This window comes from Cheilinus undulatus, linkage group 7 (genome assembly GCF_018320785.1).
Source record: "Cheilinus undulatus linkage group 7, ASM1832078v1, whole genome shotgun sequence".
Classification (NCBI taxonomy): domain Eukaryota; kingdom Metazoa; phylum Chordata; class Actinopteri; order Labriformes; family Labridae; genus Cheilinus; species Cheilinus undulatus.
This window is the reverse complement of record NC_054871.1, coordinates 50814702-50831464: the sequence shown is the minus strand read 5'-3', so window position 1 is coordinate 50831464 and position 16763 is coordinate 50814702. Positions and strand designations below refer to the sequence as shown.

The 16763-nt window shown below is 39.5% G+C and overlaps 1 protein-coding gene across 2 annotated transcripts in view; it reads left to right on the top strand.

Moving 5' to 3' along the window:
- ralgps2 (Ral GEF with PH domain and SH3 binding motif 2) overlaps nt 1-16763 on the top strand; it is a 140273-nt gene that overhangs the window by 23056 nt on the left and 100454 nt on the right. For both annotated transcript variants that reach the window (XM_041791516.1, XM_041791515.1), the window contains exons 2-5: nt 7967-8049; nt 11376-11530; nt 12731-12838; nt 15521-15571. In XM_041791516.1, coding sequence (XP_041647450.1) covers nt 11471-11530; nt 12731-12838; nt 15521-15571 — 219 coding nt within the window. In that variant the 5' untranslated portion in view covers nt 7967-8049; nt 11376-11470. The remainder of the gene's footprint in view (nt 1-7966; nt 8050-11375; nt 11531-12730; nt 12839-15520; nt 15572-16763) is intronic.

Here is a 16763-nt window from a genome sequence, read left to right as displayed (position 1 = left end):
CCCTTTGAATCAAAGTGCTGTACAGTTTCGTGAAAAAGTATTTTCCCCCTTTCTGCCTGACATCACAGGACTCAGAGAAAATGTTGGGATTCAGGATTTTCAAAGTGAAATATGATCTTTCTTTAATAAGCAATATAAACCCCAACAATAGTTGCTGATGATGTAGCGTATTTCTACCATCAAGGCTGGAAGGAGGCTGGATGTCGCAAGAAACTGCTATAAAATGACTGCATCATGTTTTCTAACATGACACTTTAATTGGTGCATCTATGGGAGGGATGTACGAAAGGAGATCTGTCTTGTGCATGCATATGGTGCTTAAATAGGATTAAAAAACAAGGTGAAAATGTCGGGTGGGTGGCCCACAGATTCAGAGATGCAGCAATTTAACACTGGTATTGTCTGATAACATCCCTGTGTACAAACATCTGCCAATTTTGTGCTGGCATCTGGTCTTTCTCACTGTTGAATCAAGAAGAGATTTTACTGGACAGACACAGTGACCTGTGGCACACACTGTGAGCTGATTTCATGGTCAAAGGTGAAAGAACCTGTTGATATTTTAGGAGTGTTTCACCTGAAGAAGTGTTGAACAGAATCATTGATATCAGCCTGAGTTTTCAGAGAAGCCTCCTGTTCTGGATTTGATCTAAAGGTTCAGTGTGTATCAGTACACCTCCTCTTGTCTCCATGCTCTACACAAACAAGCAGACATACATATTCATCAGCTGATGGCTCACACACATAATGTCCCTACAGAGCCACCGTCCTCTGATCAGAGACCCGCTGAGTGACAGACACCATCGACCTGCTGTGACACCCGCTGTGTGTGTGTGCAGGTTATTAGAGAGAGAGTGTTGGATCAATCAGACCACTCTTGGCTCCAGATCAATAACCCCCCCCCCCCCCAGTCCCTGTCCCGATCAGAGGGTAAGAACACCCATAAATGTTCAGATACCAGCAGAGAGCGTGTGAGATTTTACGGGGGTGGAAGCCAGTGTACCTAACAGCGATGAAGAGGAGCGTACCTGTCTCTCTGATTGGCTGACACACTGACCTACTTATTCTCTGCAGCACGTTTCACTGAAACATCACAGCTGCTGAGCTAACAGGGTGTGGGTACAGTAAATGTTTTATACATGAGATGCTGTTACTGCTGAACACTGCAGAAAGCCTTAAAAACGTGTGTGTCCTCTACAGTTAAACCCTAACAGTCAGTTTTCAGGATATCCAATCACTGAAACGTCAAAAACCTCATTCAGCTTTTAAATAAATGTTTAGAATTTTTTTTAAGATCTTATTTTTATTTGACAGTCCTCCATTTTAGATGGCCTCAGCTGAGACATGTCGCACTACTTCAGCAAATCTACACCTTCTATCAGGTTTACCTCTCAGCTGCTTGTTAATTCAAAAACTGACTAGCCAATCACAGCACAGTAATCAATATAAGTAGGACTGATCAACTTCTCTGGTCTTGACACTGGACCTGCCAACATCTCTTCAATGAAAATGCATAACTCACTTCCAAAACTGTTGAACTTCTCATATTTAATCATAAAAGCCAGAAAGTAAGGGTGAATCCCATTTCTCCCCGTTAGCCCCTATCTCAGCCTGCCCCTTGGCTTTGCATGTTAACGTCAGGCGAAGGGGTGTCCCAATTCTTGAATCAAGAGCCGAGGGCTCCACAGGCCTTGAAACGAAGTTTTTCAGGACCACACTTGAAGCCAAGGGATATGATGAATTTCCCAGCATGCACTGCATTCACTTGTGAAATGGCACAATGGACTATGAAGGAGGTGCATAAAAGTCACAGTTTTCGGCATTCATACATGATTATAGAAAATATGACAGTTGTGATTTCTCTTATATTCAGTCTTTAGCTACCAAGGATGGGAGTTTTTGTATTTTTGGTATGCATTCTTGTAAACCAGAGCTGTTAACTGTATAAATAAATGGAGAAGATTAACATGGTGATCCACAGTATGAAGGAGGTGGTCGAAGCTTTACCCTCACCTCTGATGACGCAGCTGTTTATCAGCAATGATGATGAACAGCAATCAAGTGGCGTCTCATTTCACCCCTACCCTTACCTTTCTGTTTCAAGGGGCAAAGGTTAAGGGGCAGAAATGGGATTGGCCCAAAATCACCCAGGTTGGGTTTTTTTTGCATACGGCAGTAGAGAACTCTCTTTGGGAGGCAAATATTGATTTCTACCAAAGAGAACTGCGACAGAATGACTGTGTTTAGAGCCATTTGGAACTTTATTCTGTAGCTACTTTTGTGTCCCAAAAGTAGTGAAATATGCATGCAAATACAATAAAAGTAACAAAAATCACAGAAACAGCAGTGGGCAGGAATTAAAAAGCCTCCGTCTAACGCCTGGACGAACAGTGCCACAAAACAAAGCAGTCCGGTTCGGTTAAGTTCAGTTTTGTCATGGTTTAGATCATGAAACTCTGATCTTTCATGTGTTTCCTCTGCCGATGTCCGTCCACCCTGTCTGTAGTAAGGTTGTTATGGTTAACTAAAACTAACTAAATAACTAAAACTAAAATTCAAAAATCATTGTAGTTAATTGAAACTACATCAAAACGAAGCTTTACTCCAAAACACAAAAACTAAAACTTTATAGCGCGCTTACAAAACTAACTAAACTAAAATAAAAATGGAGACAAAGTATCCTTAATTTTAAGTCTTTGACACAACCAGACTGACTGACACCTACACCAGAGTCTGGGGAGAGTAAAATGGCCTAATCTGATTGGTTAAGACTTCCCACAGTGTTAGTTTTATGTCTGGAGTTTTACTCAAACATAAACTTTAAACAAATAAATAAAAAGTGAAGAGTAGCCTAGGGCTGGACGATTAATTGAATTTTGATTGTGATTTCAATTATGGCTTCTCAAAATCATAAAAACATTATAATCGAAGAAAAACAATTAATGTGTGCTTCAAAGAATATTTTTGGGTTGTGTTTCTGGCTGTGTTTTTTGCATGTTGCAAATTTTGCAAGTTTTACAGGAGTGCATGTAGATTGGATATTTATTTTTATTTATTGTTTTTTATTGCTATTATTTAATATATTGTTGTTATTTTACTTGTTACTAATTTAGTTTTGATTGTTCTTTTAGGTTGTGGTTCAAAAAAATACTCAAATTTTGAAATCAGTGAATAATCGTGTTTATTAATTGTGATTTCAATATCAATCAAAATAATCGTGATGATTATTTTTGCCATAGTCGTCCAGCCCTAGAGTAGCCTGTTTGAATATGTTTTTAAAATTGTATGACGCTCACTCAGCCCCGACATGTATCCGAAAAAACTAAAACTAACAGTAAAACTAATAAACACGAAACTGAAACAAAGCATTTTTGAAAAACAAAAACTAAACTAACAAACCAGCAGTAAACGCTGATTAAGACTAAATTGAAATCGATAAAAGAAATTAAAAACGGAATAGAAATAAAAACTTGAAAAAATCCCAAACTATTATAACCTCGGTCTGCTGTGATGAGAATTTCGTTTCTTTTTAGAGATCCAGATCATTCGGCTCAGCTCAGTAGAGCTGGTTGTTTGACTCCTAAACGGCTCCATTTTGCATTTTTAAACATGGATTAAAACGCAACATAGTAAAGAGGACAGGAAACTGGCACAAATGGGAGCCAGCTACAGATGCTCACATTAAAGAGTCGTTTAGTAGAACAGGCTCGCTGGTGGATGGCACATCTTCTCAGTCTCTCACCCCACAAGGTTTGTTTGGTTGATTTATCACTGTTTCAATTAAAAGCATGTTTATGGAGCACAGATGACCTAGCAGCTAGGTCCTGCTTCTTTTCCGTCTCCCCCACTCTTTCCTCTCCGTTTCGTACTCCATCCACTGTCCTTCTGTCTTAATAAAGGCATAAATAGGAAAGATAATAGATCTTAAAAGAAAGCTATTTTACTCATTTCCTGTGCTGCACATTATTTCCTACAGCCTGACTGGATGATGTTCAGGTAGTTACCCGGCTGCTCGGATAATGCTTGAGCAAAACATGCTGATGATGGCACACTGACTGCGCTGTTGTCTGTCACATATCACTCTGTTATGCTAGTGGTGGCATCAGTTATGTCTACAACACAACACATGCATTTAAGCTGGTGGCGAGGACACTGACCCAGTGGATCCTTCACATGGCAGAAATGTGACCAGTGGCGGTATGGATTCTGGTTTAGTTCTCGTCACGATAGAACTCTTCGGGCTTTGGCCTCTGGTGAATGTTGAGAGCCATATTAAAAGCCTGTGAGTCTCTCTGCCCTCCTCTGCCTGGGCGAGGACACTGACCCAGTGGATTCTGGGTTATGGTTTTGTCTTCATGGATGCTACAAAATAAAAGAAACTGGCAGTGTAGCTGCAGGTGTACATATGTAGGTGTGAACAGGTCCAGGATCAGGATGACAGAAGGCTGCTGGGGGGGTTTACAGAGCTCAGAGTGCAGACATAAACACGCATACAGACACAAACACAAACACACATAAACACGCACAGACTACAGTAAATATGTACATACGTGTAACAGCTGTTACTCACACAACAGCAGTGTGGCGTGTATAATCCACTGAAAACTCACTGTTACTGTCTGTTCTCAGTGTTGGTCTGATGAGGCTGCTTTCTCTTCTGTGCATGCTCTGAAACTCTGAAAGCTGTTCTAGTTTAGTTTGTTTGCAAGTTTTAAAAATACAAAAACAAGACAAGGTACTGAAAGTGAAACGTTGTGCAGGGGAGGTTAGAAGCTCCAAAGGTTTATAAAGATGTCTCCCCTGTGAGATAACAAGAGTTATTCTAGGCAGTGAAGTAGGTTAGCTAAAAGAGGAACAACAACATAAAGGTGTGTCTACAAGACTGAACGCTTTTCAGTCAGATCCAGTATTGTAAACGTTTCCTTACATCAACGATTTTGTGAGGTAAAGTTTGACATGTTCTGAATGTCTTTTAGCAGGTAGCTAATAAATACATTTAGAGCCTGTCTTCATACAGCTTCATTATTCAGCAGGTGCACGCTAGAAATAAAAAATAAAAATCATGCCCTACCTAACTAGTCAGCAAAGGCCTGACTATCAGGTTCAAAAGATTATTTTACCAGAACTTTCTGTTTAGAAGATGTCAGAGCCACTCAGATTTTCAATGAAAATGCTTTATTTGTTCAATATTTACAATCAGAAATCCTGTTGTGTTCTGAGGAACACCAAGGATAGCAAGACATGCTCTCTGTTCATTTTTACATGGAACGACAGCCAATCAAAAAGCAAGCTGAATGGAGGAGGAAACACAACAGACACATAGTAGTGACCAGAGGGGTATTCCATCAAAGTGGGTTAAAGGCTAGGCCTGGCTTACTTTGGTTGGTCTGTCTTATTTTAGTTGGACTTTCATTACATTAAGGTGGATAATTTGACTCTTAATAACCCCTTGTAACTCTGAGTAACCATGGTTACGTAGACTTCAGAACTAACCTACTTCGGAGCAGGTGAGCTGTCCGGCTAAGTCTAGCTTTGCTTCAACAAAGTGTCCGACGTGCTAGAACTCGTTCCTCACAAAAACAGTTCAACCATGCACTACTCTGCCATTTATGAATAATTCTAGAGATTAATGATCTCTGGTCAAACTTTCATGAATTCAGTTTTTCCCTTATTTCTTCCATAAAGGAATGGCACACGAAGATGGATTTCTTGTAAAATAATGAATTAAATGTATGAAATATAAAGACGACTGGGTTGATGGTACGTGGCTCTAGAGCACCGCTACAAGCAGGCTGGACGACGGATTGAAGGAATAATTTAAGGATTCCAGGATTTGTAAAAGGATCGACCTTTTGGTCTAGTTGAAGTTTTATGAACAGAAAGTTAGCTAACAAAAGGATTTATTGTTGAAGGTGACTGCACACTGCTGAATAAAAACGTTTAATTCTTTTTTAATGAGTTTAATTTCACTCTGACAGGTTGGGCATGTCTAGATTTATTTCATTCTATTCAGTAAAAAAAAAAAAAAGAAAAAATTATTCATCCCCGGGGGAATTCAAGGAACAGCAAAATCCAATTCACATCATGATAAAAATGAGAAAATATATGTTCTGATGCTGACTCGACTTATTCACTTCTTTACTGAATAAGGACAAAATAATGTACATTATGCTTGCCTGTGTCAGTCATTTATCTATTTTTAGTCCATTATTCTGTGATGATCAGTAGAACTGCAGCTATAGGAACACATACAAGATGATACTAAATGTGTTTTTTCACATTTAGTACCGTCTTTTCAACTATCGATTGAATTGGGCTTCTTACATCCCATGCTCGAACACATGCTGATTGTTTAAGCTAGGCTGGAGTTAACTGTGACAGAGCTGAGTCGCGCTAGACCAGCGTTACTCAACCCTACTCGACCAACGAGCCAAATTGTTGAAAAACACCTTTGCAAAAACTACAATCTAAGTTTTGAAAAGTGGTCAAAATGGGTTAAAATGGCACTAAACTAAGTGTAAGGTGGCAAATATTGTCAGAAAGAGGCCAAAAAGTGGGAAAAATAGGTGAAGAGGGGCAAAATAGGCAAAAAGGTGGGAAAATGGGCACAAAACAGCATGGCAAAATGGGGAAAAAAGGGGTATGTAATTGCAAAAGGCAGATTAGATGGGCAAAAAGAGGCAAAAAATGGCAGAAAAGGGGCAAAAATGGAGTAAAGGCAGTAAAAAGGGATTAAAAGTGGCTAAAAAGGGGCAAAATGGGAATAAGGGCAATGGAAATATACAGACAAAAAATGAGGTTGACAATTGAGTTTGACAGTTAAAGTCTTCTGTATAAGTGTGGGAAACAAACTGATTAATGTGACTTGCAATGAACAGTTACTGAGGTCAATGCCTCCGTTTTTTTAAGGTGCTCTGGGGGAATAATATTTCAAATGAAGACATGTAAGAGCCACAAATCATCACCAAGGAGCCACGTGTTGAGTATCACTGCTTTAGAGGAACGAGTTGAGGCTTCAGTGAAAGTGGTGGCTAGTTCAAGTCAGGCCAACTCGGGAAAGCCCAGCCTTCATTAGCTAGGCTAAGATCTGCCAATACTGTTATCATGCTAATAATATCATGCATCCCAAAGGGGGATGATAGTGAAGTTTAGAGTAAGATGGAGTCAGAAATGGAGGAGCGACTTGTTGATTTGTTGCAACAACATGAGTGTGTATGTCCTGTAACATGTTCATTTTGGTTCCTGCGTGAAGATGAGTGTTTCTCATCTTCCATGAAAGTTGGTGAAGTTATACCAGATGAAAACAAGTGTAGTGTCACAGTCCAGCTGACAAAGAGCAGTCAGACTGATGCTCTTAGTGCAATGGATGTATGCAGCTGTCAGCCAGCCACATGTAGCATGTTTGCTCCAAGGTTTATGTTTGGCAGAGTGATATTTCCCATGTAGAGAACGTAGACTCTGGTTGTGGGTGAATAAATCTTTTAGTATGTGGTGTGCTGTGTTGGTCATCTTGTTCTACACCACTCACTGTAAATACAAATGTGTTGAATCTGGCTGTATTTGTCGTCATGTGAGGGGTTTGTCAGACTTTCAGGCTGGTTGAGATTTTAGAAATCTCTGTGTTTGCCAGGCTGAACACACTGTGACACTCCAGCAGCAGCACTGTGTATGTGTGTGTGTAGGTGTGAGTGTGTGTGTGTGTGTGTGTGTGGGAGCAGTGAGACACCTGCTGGCTGATCTGAGCCAAAGCTTCACTCTTAATGATGTGAACTGCAAGGACTGATTTAAAGATTGATAAAAAATGGCATATTTAAGGGTTTTTTTTTTCATTTAGTAGGTCAATTTTTTAAATAAACTAGCCCACCAGGGTTTAAGATATTTCTCTTAATTAATACATTTGTTGTGATAATATTATAGTAAATATTCCTGTTGAATGAATCACACTGAAGATCTCTCTCTCTCTCAGACAGGTGAAAGCCTCTCAGACAGACAGGTGGTGACAGTAACAAGCTAACAGCTCCTCCATCATGAACATCTGACACACTCATGGTGAGTACACACACACCAGATGTGGAGGTGATGTTATTGTTCTGAGTGTTTGATCAAAGGTGAGCTGAGGGCCTCAGTACAAACATAATGCACTTGTGATGAAGTCTGGAGCCCGGGTCTCTGCTGCCAAGACTTAAAGTGCATCCCAAGTCCCGCAACTTGCGATCATTCATTCCTCAGTTGTTTCTTTTCCTTGTCTCCTAGTCCCTCCCACCATAGACTCATGGAGAAACACAAAGAAACAAAGAGAGACTGAATAATTATAACCATAGACAGCCTTTACTTTGTAGTGTCAGTTGACATCTGCATTGCCTTTTAAAAGTAAAAATACAAATATGTAATGTAAAATAAGTGACTGCATAGATATTCACCTCCTTTAAAGGGCCTGACCTTTTTCAAGCCAATCGGTGCTAGTAGTCTCACCTGAGTGCAGGGAATGTGTCTCAGTGATTGTAGTATTGGTTAAGTCACTGGTTAATCAGTATTCCTTGCTACCATTACACCGTGAATACAAAAGAACACTGCATGGCAATAAGTCAGGAGATGGATACAGAAACATTTCCAAGGCTCTGAACATCCCCCAGAGATCAGTTAAATCCATCATGAAGAAACAAAGGAATATGTCACATTAGGGCTGAAACGATTCCTCAAATTATTCGGGCAATTAGATTCAAAAAATTCCTCGAGGCAAATTATCTGCCTCGAGGCTTCGCTTAAATCAGTCCTGTATCCACATACGGCCATGCTGTAGCCAGGACATCGCGCCGTGTGTCGCGTGGCGTGCTGTTTCGCACGGACGGCTATTTGTGTGGCACAATGCCCTTGTTTTCGCTGTTACTACAACGCAACATGCGTGATACGAGGCGTGAAAATTACGAGGGAAGAGAAAGAGATGCAGTGATGTTTACAGGCACTCGTCCTGCGTTTTTACGCATCCATTGGCCGCAGCTTCATGGCACAAACGGCACAACGCCTGCACCTGTAATCCTACGCAGATCTTTGAGTTTTACAGTTTTACAGAACATCGTCAGGCTTCACAATTCAAGTCCTGTTTTGGTGCTTCCCCTCTCTCCCTCCCTCATTCTCTCTTTCTCTCTCTCTCTCTTTTCCGCGTGCACGCGTTATACGTTGAATTATAAATTATCTAAAATTCAGCACACTGACGTCTTGATTGCAGCGCATTTTTCATAATGTTAAGCATCCTGAAAGATTTGATAAGACTTACATTGATAATGAAATGACACCGATAAAATAGAAACACCTTATTGCCGCAGACAGTGGCAGAGATGAAGTAGGTTAAAGTTCATCATCATAGAGTCAGGATTCACCAGGTCACAGAGGCAGCTTTATCCCTTAAAATGTGTTCTCCATGTCAGTGGATGGTCTTAAAAGGTCATATTTTTATTTTATGGTGGATGAACTCACAAAAAAATGTGCAAAAATTGAAAGTTACCACCCTTTTGAAAAACAGACCATGTTCCTGTAATCTAAAGGTTCACCATTCAGACATTATCAGACCGCTGTGTGAATGATGGAGCTTTATTCTTGCTATAATGTGAAATATTACATTCATGCTTAAAATAGAGGATTCTAACATTATTCAGTCTCTCTTTACTTTAATGACAACTTGGAGAATAGAAATAAACTACAATGAAAGAAATAAAGTGTTGGCACCAAACAATTCCTGGTGAATGATCCCTAAAACCCTAAATATGGCTTAATCTAATGTCGTTATTTAACTTCCTTTCCTTTTAACTTTAAGAAATGTAAACTGTCATCAGAACTTCATTGCACTTTGTAAACTATATTCCCTTTAGAGAACCTGTTAAAACCCATTTTTAATATAGAAATAGTTCATTTAAGGGACCCAGCTTCTTTTCTCATTGTCTAGTACTACTTCTCTTGAAAAAGCTAAAGTAACTGATCTAAAAAATGCAATATTTCTTATTAGAGTACTTGATTAATTGTCAGAAGAATCGATAGAGTACTTGACTACAAAAAGAATCTATTACTGCAGCCCTATGTCGCATGTGTAAATCTGCCTGGATCAGACCGTCCTCACAAACTGAGTGAGCGTGCAAGAAGGAGACTAGTGAGAGAGGCCGACAAGACACCTATGACTACTCTGAATGAGTTCCAAGCTTCAGCAGCTGAGATGGGAGAGACTCTGAAGGCAACAAGTGTTGGCCAGGTTCTTCACCAGTTAGAGCTTTTTGGGAGAGTGGCAAAGAGGAAGATGCTGTTGGAGAAAACTCAGATTCAATCTGGACTAGAGCTCACCAAAAGGCATGTGGGAGACTCCATGGTCAAGAGGAAAAAAGATCTTTGGTCTGATGAAACCATCAGACATGATGCCAAACACTGACATCACCACAACAACACCATCCCCACTGTGAAGTACAGTGGTGGCAGCATCATTTTGTGGGGATGCCTCTCAGCTGGCCCTGGAAGGCTTGTAAAACTAGAAGGTACAATGAACCTGTCAAAATATAAGGCAGTCTGCAAGAGAACTACAGCTTGGGAGAAGATTTATTTTCTAGTGAGGCAGAGCAGAAGCATACAGACGAAGCTACACAGAAATGGTTTAAAGCTAACAAGGGGAATGTTCAGGAGTGGCTGAGACAAAGCCCAGACCTCAGTCCAATAGGATTTGTGGCTGGACTTGAAAAGGGCTGTTCACATCCCATTCCCTGTGCAACCTAACAGCTTGAGCAGTTTCGCATTGAAGAATGGAGAAAAATTTCAGTGTCCAGATGTGCAAGCCTGAGACCTATCCACACAGACTCAGAGCTGTGATTGCAGCCAAAGGTGAATCTAATAAATACTGACTTGAAGGGGGTGAATAAAATCCAAATCATATTGACCATGATTGATTTTATAAAATGAATTTAGGAGTAAAACATCCAAGGAGGTGAAAACTTGATAAAGGCGCTGTAAACACCTCAGTCAGACCAGACAGGACTCGGTGCTTTGAGCCTGCTTCACAGCATCAACGCAAGCCTTTTAGCCCTGATGTTAAACATCATAATTTCTAAGCACAGCAGAAGTTGCTTTGTTGTTTGCCATAGCTGTCTGGTTTTCATCTCGTATGTACCAAAAGTATTGTGCAGAATAAGTATAAAATGTGCAGGGCTTTTAAGTTTGCCCATGTTTTTGCTGTTTAACGTCAAGCTAGTTTACTGCTCGCTAACTTGTAAGCTAACCATAGAAGGTTTTTCTACTGTTCATATACTAGGACAAGGACAGTAGCCTTCTTCATTCGCCTAATTACTACTATAACTGAGCTTAACTGTGCATGTAAACACTCTCTGTATGTTTGTGTTCAGAGGGCCGTCCAGGCATCGCTGCAGCTGAGAATGATGAAGATGATGAAGATGATGATGAAGAAGCGTCTCCTTCGTTAGAGTCAGCTGGTGAGGGAATGATGGACCTCCCTAATGGCCAATCAGGCATCACCACCACCGCTGCTGCTGTCTCTGAGGTTAGGCCACGCCCACCCAGCACCCAAAAACACTCATGTTCTTTGTGTTTTTTATTTCATCATTTTCTTAATGCTCTGTTACTCTCACTTAACTCTATGACCATTAGCAATCAAATAAAATGTTGTCTGGTTTTATCTGATAAAAGATTTTGACGTTTTCTTTTGACGTGCTGAAATGCATCAGTGCACAGAAATGATAAACAATTTCTATTTCACCATTAGATGGTTTTAATTCAACAATACAGATGATAAAAAAAAAAAGATGTAAATAAAAAAAGTAATTTCTTAAAAATATTTCCCAAGTGCTGTTTTCCATACTTGTGGAAAATCATAACACAGCTTTTCCAAACATCCTAGTTTTACTTTAGATGCCTACATTACTTACTCTGCACACAAAAACAAAAATATTTTACAAAACCAAAAACTACAGGGTCTGAATTATTAGCCCCCTTTAGAACTGACAAAAAGGCTATAAATGCAAAATAGTTGAGTTTCAAAATGGAGAGATCAAAAACAATTTACAACGGAATTTCTGATATTAATCTTGATTTAGATATGTATAGGGCTGCAACGATTAGTCGCCATAATTGTTTGTGTTGACTATAAAAATTAGTAGACGTGGAAATTCAAGTGTTGACGCATCGTATTGTTGTTTTTGATATTGGTAAAATCAAATACCAGCCGGTAAAAACTCATCTGTACTTGCAGTTTACTACTCAAAGAAGAGAGCCAGCCTCACACCAGAACATGTTGACATGCTCACGCTCCTGCACTGTAATTTAAAGAAATTATAATCTATTGTTCAGTCACTTGGGCTGGAAGTTTGATTTGTTGACATTAAGCTTTATTTGTATTTGCTTTAATTATTTTTATGGACATACCAGTCACTTTAAAGAAAGCCACCCTTTAGTTATTTGTAACCTGCAAGGCAGGTGAACTGCTACTATTTAAATTGCTACTATTTACGTAAAATGGGGATCCAAAATAGTATGCCAAATAACCATGATTAATCGACTAATTGGAAAATCTATTGATAGATTAGTCGACATAAAAAATAATCATTAGTTGCAGCCCTAGATATGTAATTGTTTGATGGAAATTATAATCATTATAAATACATAAATAGCAGCTCTGTTGTCCTTTGTTTGAGTGTAGACATTACACCGATAAGCTGACCTGCTTATGTTTGTGTTTGTGTAGAAGAGCAGCAGCTCCGAGTCTCTCAGTGAGAAAGTTTCCTCCGACCTGAAGAAAAGTTTTGATGCCGTTGTGTTCGATGTGCTTAAGGTCACACCTGAAGAGTATGCAGTAAGTACCATCAGTGCTTGTGTGTGATAGTAAATGTTAATATTTTACAGCTCACCTCGTAATAAAACATCTTCTTTGTAGTCAGGTGTCATCCATGTCTTTCCCTGCCCCATTTTACCAGCAGAGGGCGCCCTTTCGCTTTACTTCTCTGTCTCATGTCTCCATGAGTCTGCGTCTGAGGCTGTGTCTGACATCACACATCCATTCATACTCCCAACATAAGGAGCTATCTGTAGACTATGTCGAGATTTCACTGGCTCAATAAGACCGCATGAGAGGTGTTGAAGTCCTTGTGAGTACATTTGCTCGCCCCATGTACTGAGGCTGGGGTCTAAAATGTAGGTCACATGGGTTCAAATCTAGCCTGAGGCTGCTTTGCTGTGTGCCATTCCCCACTTTCTCTTCCCCTAGTTGTTGACTCTATTCCTTTTTCTAACCATTGTTTGCAATCATGTGACCCGGAATGTCCGCTGGGGGTGAGGAAGTGGGGGATAGCTGTTTTTGTCCACAGATTAATAAATTCACCTGGTGTGGAAGCGATTAATATCACAGTTTTCTGTCCTGCAGGCATTCAAGCGTCTAGCAGCATTTAGCCAGGAGAAGGGACACAATAGTCTAGATGAGTCTAGTACTAAGCCAAGAGGCGAGCTGAGCTTCTTTAACATATAGAAAAACCCCTTATTTAATTGAAACGGTGATGTACTCTCAACAGAATAAACCTTTTGGGGTGAGCGACTGAATAAAGATATGTCGTTCACAATTGAGCCTGAAAAGTTTCAAGAGAACCTGGATGCAGACGAGGATCTCAACTACATACTGGTACTTGGGCGAGCACAGCTGTACCTCATCTTCTCATATTGGAAGTCGCTTAAACTGAATGTCTTCTTTGTTGTTTTCTTTGTGCATCGCCACCATATTAATGGAGGCAGGTCCACCACATAAGAAAATATAAGTAGATGAAGAATAGTTTTAGGGCTAGAAATGATTAGATTTAATTGATTTCAATGAATGGATTTATGATCCATTTTCATGTATCAGTGGATTTTGCTTTTGTGTTTCACCGCCGGGTCTTAAATGTGGATCAATGAGTATCGTGATCCATTAAGCTCAATTTATTTTGATCATTTGTGCCAGTGTTAAATTCGTTGACTAAAACTATTCATCAACAGCCTTTTTTTCCATGAAAAAAACTAGACTAAGACTAACAATAATAGATCTGTGATGACTAAAACAGACTAAAGGAAGTTTAGTTTTCGTCAAGATGACTAAAACTAGACTAAAATGTGATGTTGTTTCGTCGGACATTCAAAATCCGTGATATTTCTCCACTGTGGGTAAATCTGTCAAAATACAATACACCCTCTCTTTAGCCTTTCAGCTGTAGAAAGCAGGGACCCCAGGTTTGATAGAGTACAGAGAACACACTATCATGATTTGGCATCAGATTTAGGCAAGATAATAAATGCTTGGACTAAAATTACACTAAAACTAAAAAGGGTATAAATGACTAAAATGTGACTAAAACTAAAAAACATTTAGTCTAAAGACTAAAATTAAAAATAGCTGCCAAAATTAACACTGATTTGTGCTTTTTATTCCCAGAAACTCACCTATTCCTCATCTACATGTATGACCTACACTCCATACCTGCCTCTGGCAATATGGCGGCGACGTCCACGTACGGCCAGTCAAACTGGCTTCCCATATAACGTCTATACTCAATGATATATGAATATGGATCATTAATCAATTCATTGAAATCAATTTAGTGTCATCGTCGTGCTTGTACTCTGAAAACTCACCTATTCTTCATCAAAGAAAACTGTGAAGAAGACGTTGGTCAAGTGACTTCCGGTATGAGAAGATGAGGGATGGTGGCGCTCATCTGACTTCCGATACAAAGTTGAGGTCCTCGTCTCCATCCCTCTCCAAACTTTTGTTGCCTGAATATTTCACTACTTTTCAGGACAAAATTGCAGCTTAGAAATTAAGAATGTTTTTATTTTCACACTTTGAATGCTTGGCAAAGTCGTAAGCTGCTCAAAACATGGCCTTTTTGGTAGAGTTGATACAGAAAACTCCTCTTGCGCTGTTGCACGTCTAAAATGTGCTTTTTAACATCACCTTGGGATCAACAATGCCCGGTCATAATGGCATGAAATTCTCTGATGTTACACTGAAAACATTTTCCCACAAAAATGAGATTAAATATATAACCGAAAGTACTGAAACTTTTTATGCCACAACTTATTAGTGTATGCATACTGACTGGTCCTGTGTCATTTATCATTATCATTTAAAAGAAGTTGTTAATGACAGTACCTGGGTATTTGTTATGCTGCACTCAACAGGGTAGACAAGGAAGGACACCGTCTGACCCTTCCGTCTTTTCCAAAGTCTTTGACACATTTATGTCGAGCAGTATGGGAAAAAGTGAAACCATGATATGGAGTATAATATGCTCATTCAGAATTTGTGCAGCACTATCAACAGAAGGGGGTATTTCCTGTGTAGATCTCTGTATTAAGTGGTGTGGGATTTTGGACATCGTGTGTCTGTGATCAGCTGATCTAGAATCTGTTTCCATAGTAACCTTACAATGTGTGACTGCCTGTTAATGATGATGATGTCTGATTGTTTGGATGTAAACGTGAAGTTTATTCTGTGTCTGTGTCTCCTCAGGGTCAGATCACGCTCATGGATGCCCCTGTGTTCAAAGCCATCCAGCCTGAGGTAAGCAGCTCTCATATCAGTGACAGGCCAGTGGGGATGGGGGGGGGGTCTTGGGGTTAAACCCTTTGTCTGATTAGATATTGGAGGTCAGAGGTCAAGGTCACTGGATATGAAATTTCCAGACCACTGTAAGGGTTTTATTTATTTATTTATTTATTATTAATATTTTTTTCTATTTGGCAAAGATGTCCAGAATGACAAGAGGATTAACTGATTAGGTCAATTCTTTGGGAGTCAAAGGTCAAGGTCATTAGGGGATCATTGTCTTCCCTTGTCTTTAACATTACCAATCACAATACCACAAAAACACTCTACCACTAAGCTTCATCCCCTTAGCTTTCTCAAAAAGAGCATCTCCAAAACTGCAGCCCTTTTGGGGTGTTCCTGGTCTGCAGTGGTCAGTGTCGATCAATTATGTGGTTTGATCCAACAGACGAGCTTCTAAAGCTCTGATTGCTGGAGAAGTTGATATTGGTTCTGATGGAAAGGTGTCAGAATACATAGTGCATCACACCCAGCTAGTCAGGGTGCCCATGCTGTCCTCCATCATAACGGTGCCCTCAGAGGGTTAGGATGTTAATAACAACTGAAACTGCCATAGATTTTGTTTAAAATGTAACTGAAGATCTGTAGTTTCTTGAACGCTTTAAGATTAATGGAGCGACCTCCCCAAGGCAATAAGGCGTACAGAAACAGTCACTGCTTTTAAATCACTTCTTAAAACTCATTTTTATAGACTTGCTTTTATGTGATGTCGTCTTCTAACTCATTCCTATTCCTTCAATCATCGTTTTACCCTTTATCTCCACTTTTTACACTACACCTATTTTTGCTGTTTTACTGTTATTTATTTTTACTATTAATTCTTTACTACTTCTGATTTTTAGCTTATTTAGTACCTTTTACTCTTCTTATTCATGTTTTAATATCTCTTACTCCTCTTACTGTTTTGATTTTCTATATTAATGATCTTGAGTTTTTAATTTAGGCAGTTCTTACTGGTTTTAGTGTTTACCTTTGATACTTGTATCATTTTAGCGTTTTCACTCCTCTGACATATTCTTTTACACTTATTCTTCCTTTACAATTTTACTTCTCTTAATGTTTTAGTTCTTATTGCTTCTCTTTTACTTGCCTTTTAAAACTTCAGTCCCCTTGGTCTCAGGTTCTGTGGTTGGGTGTTGGCCGGGTA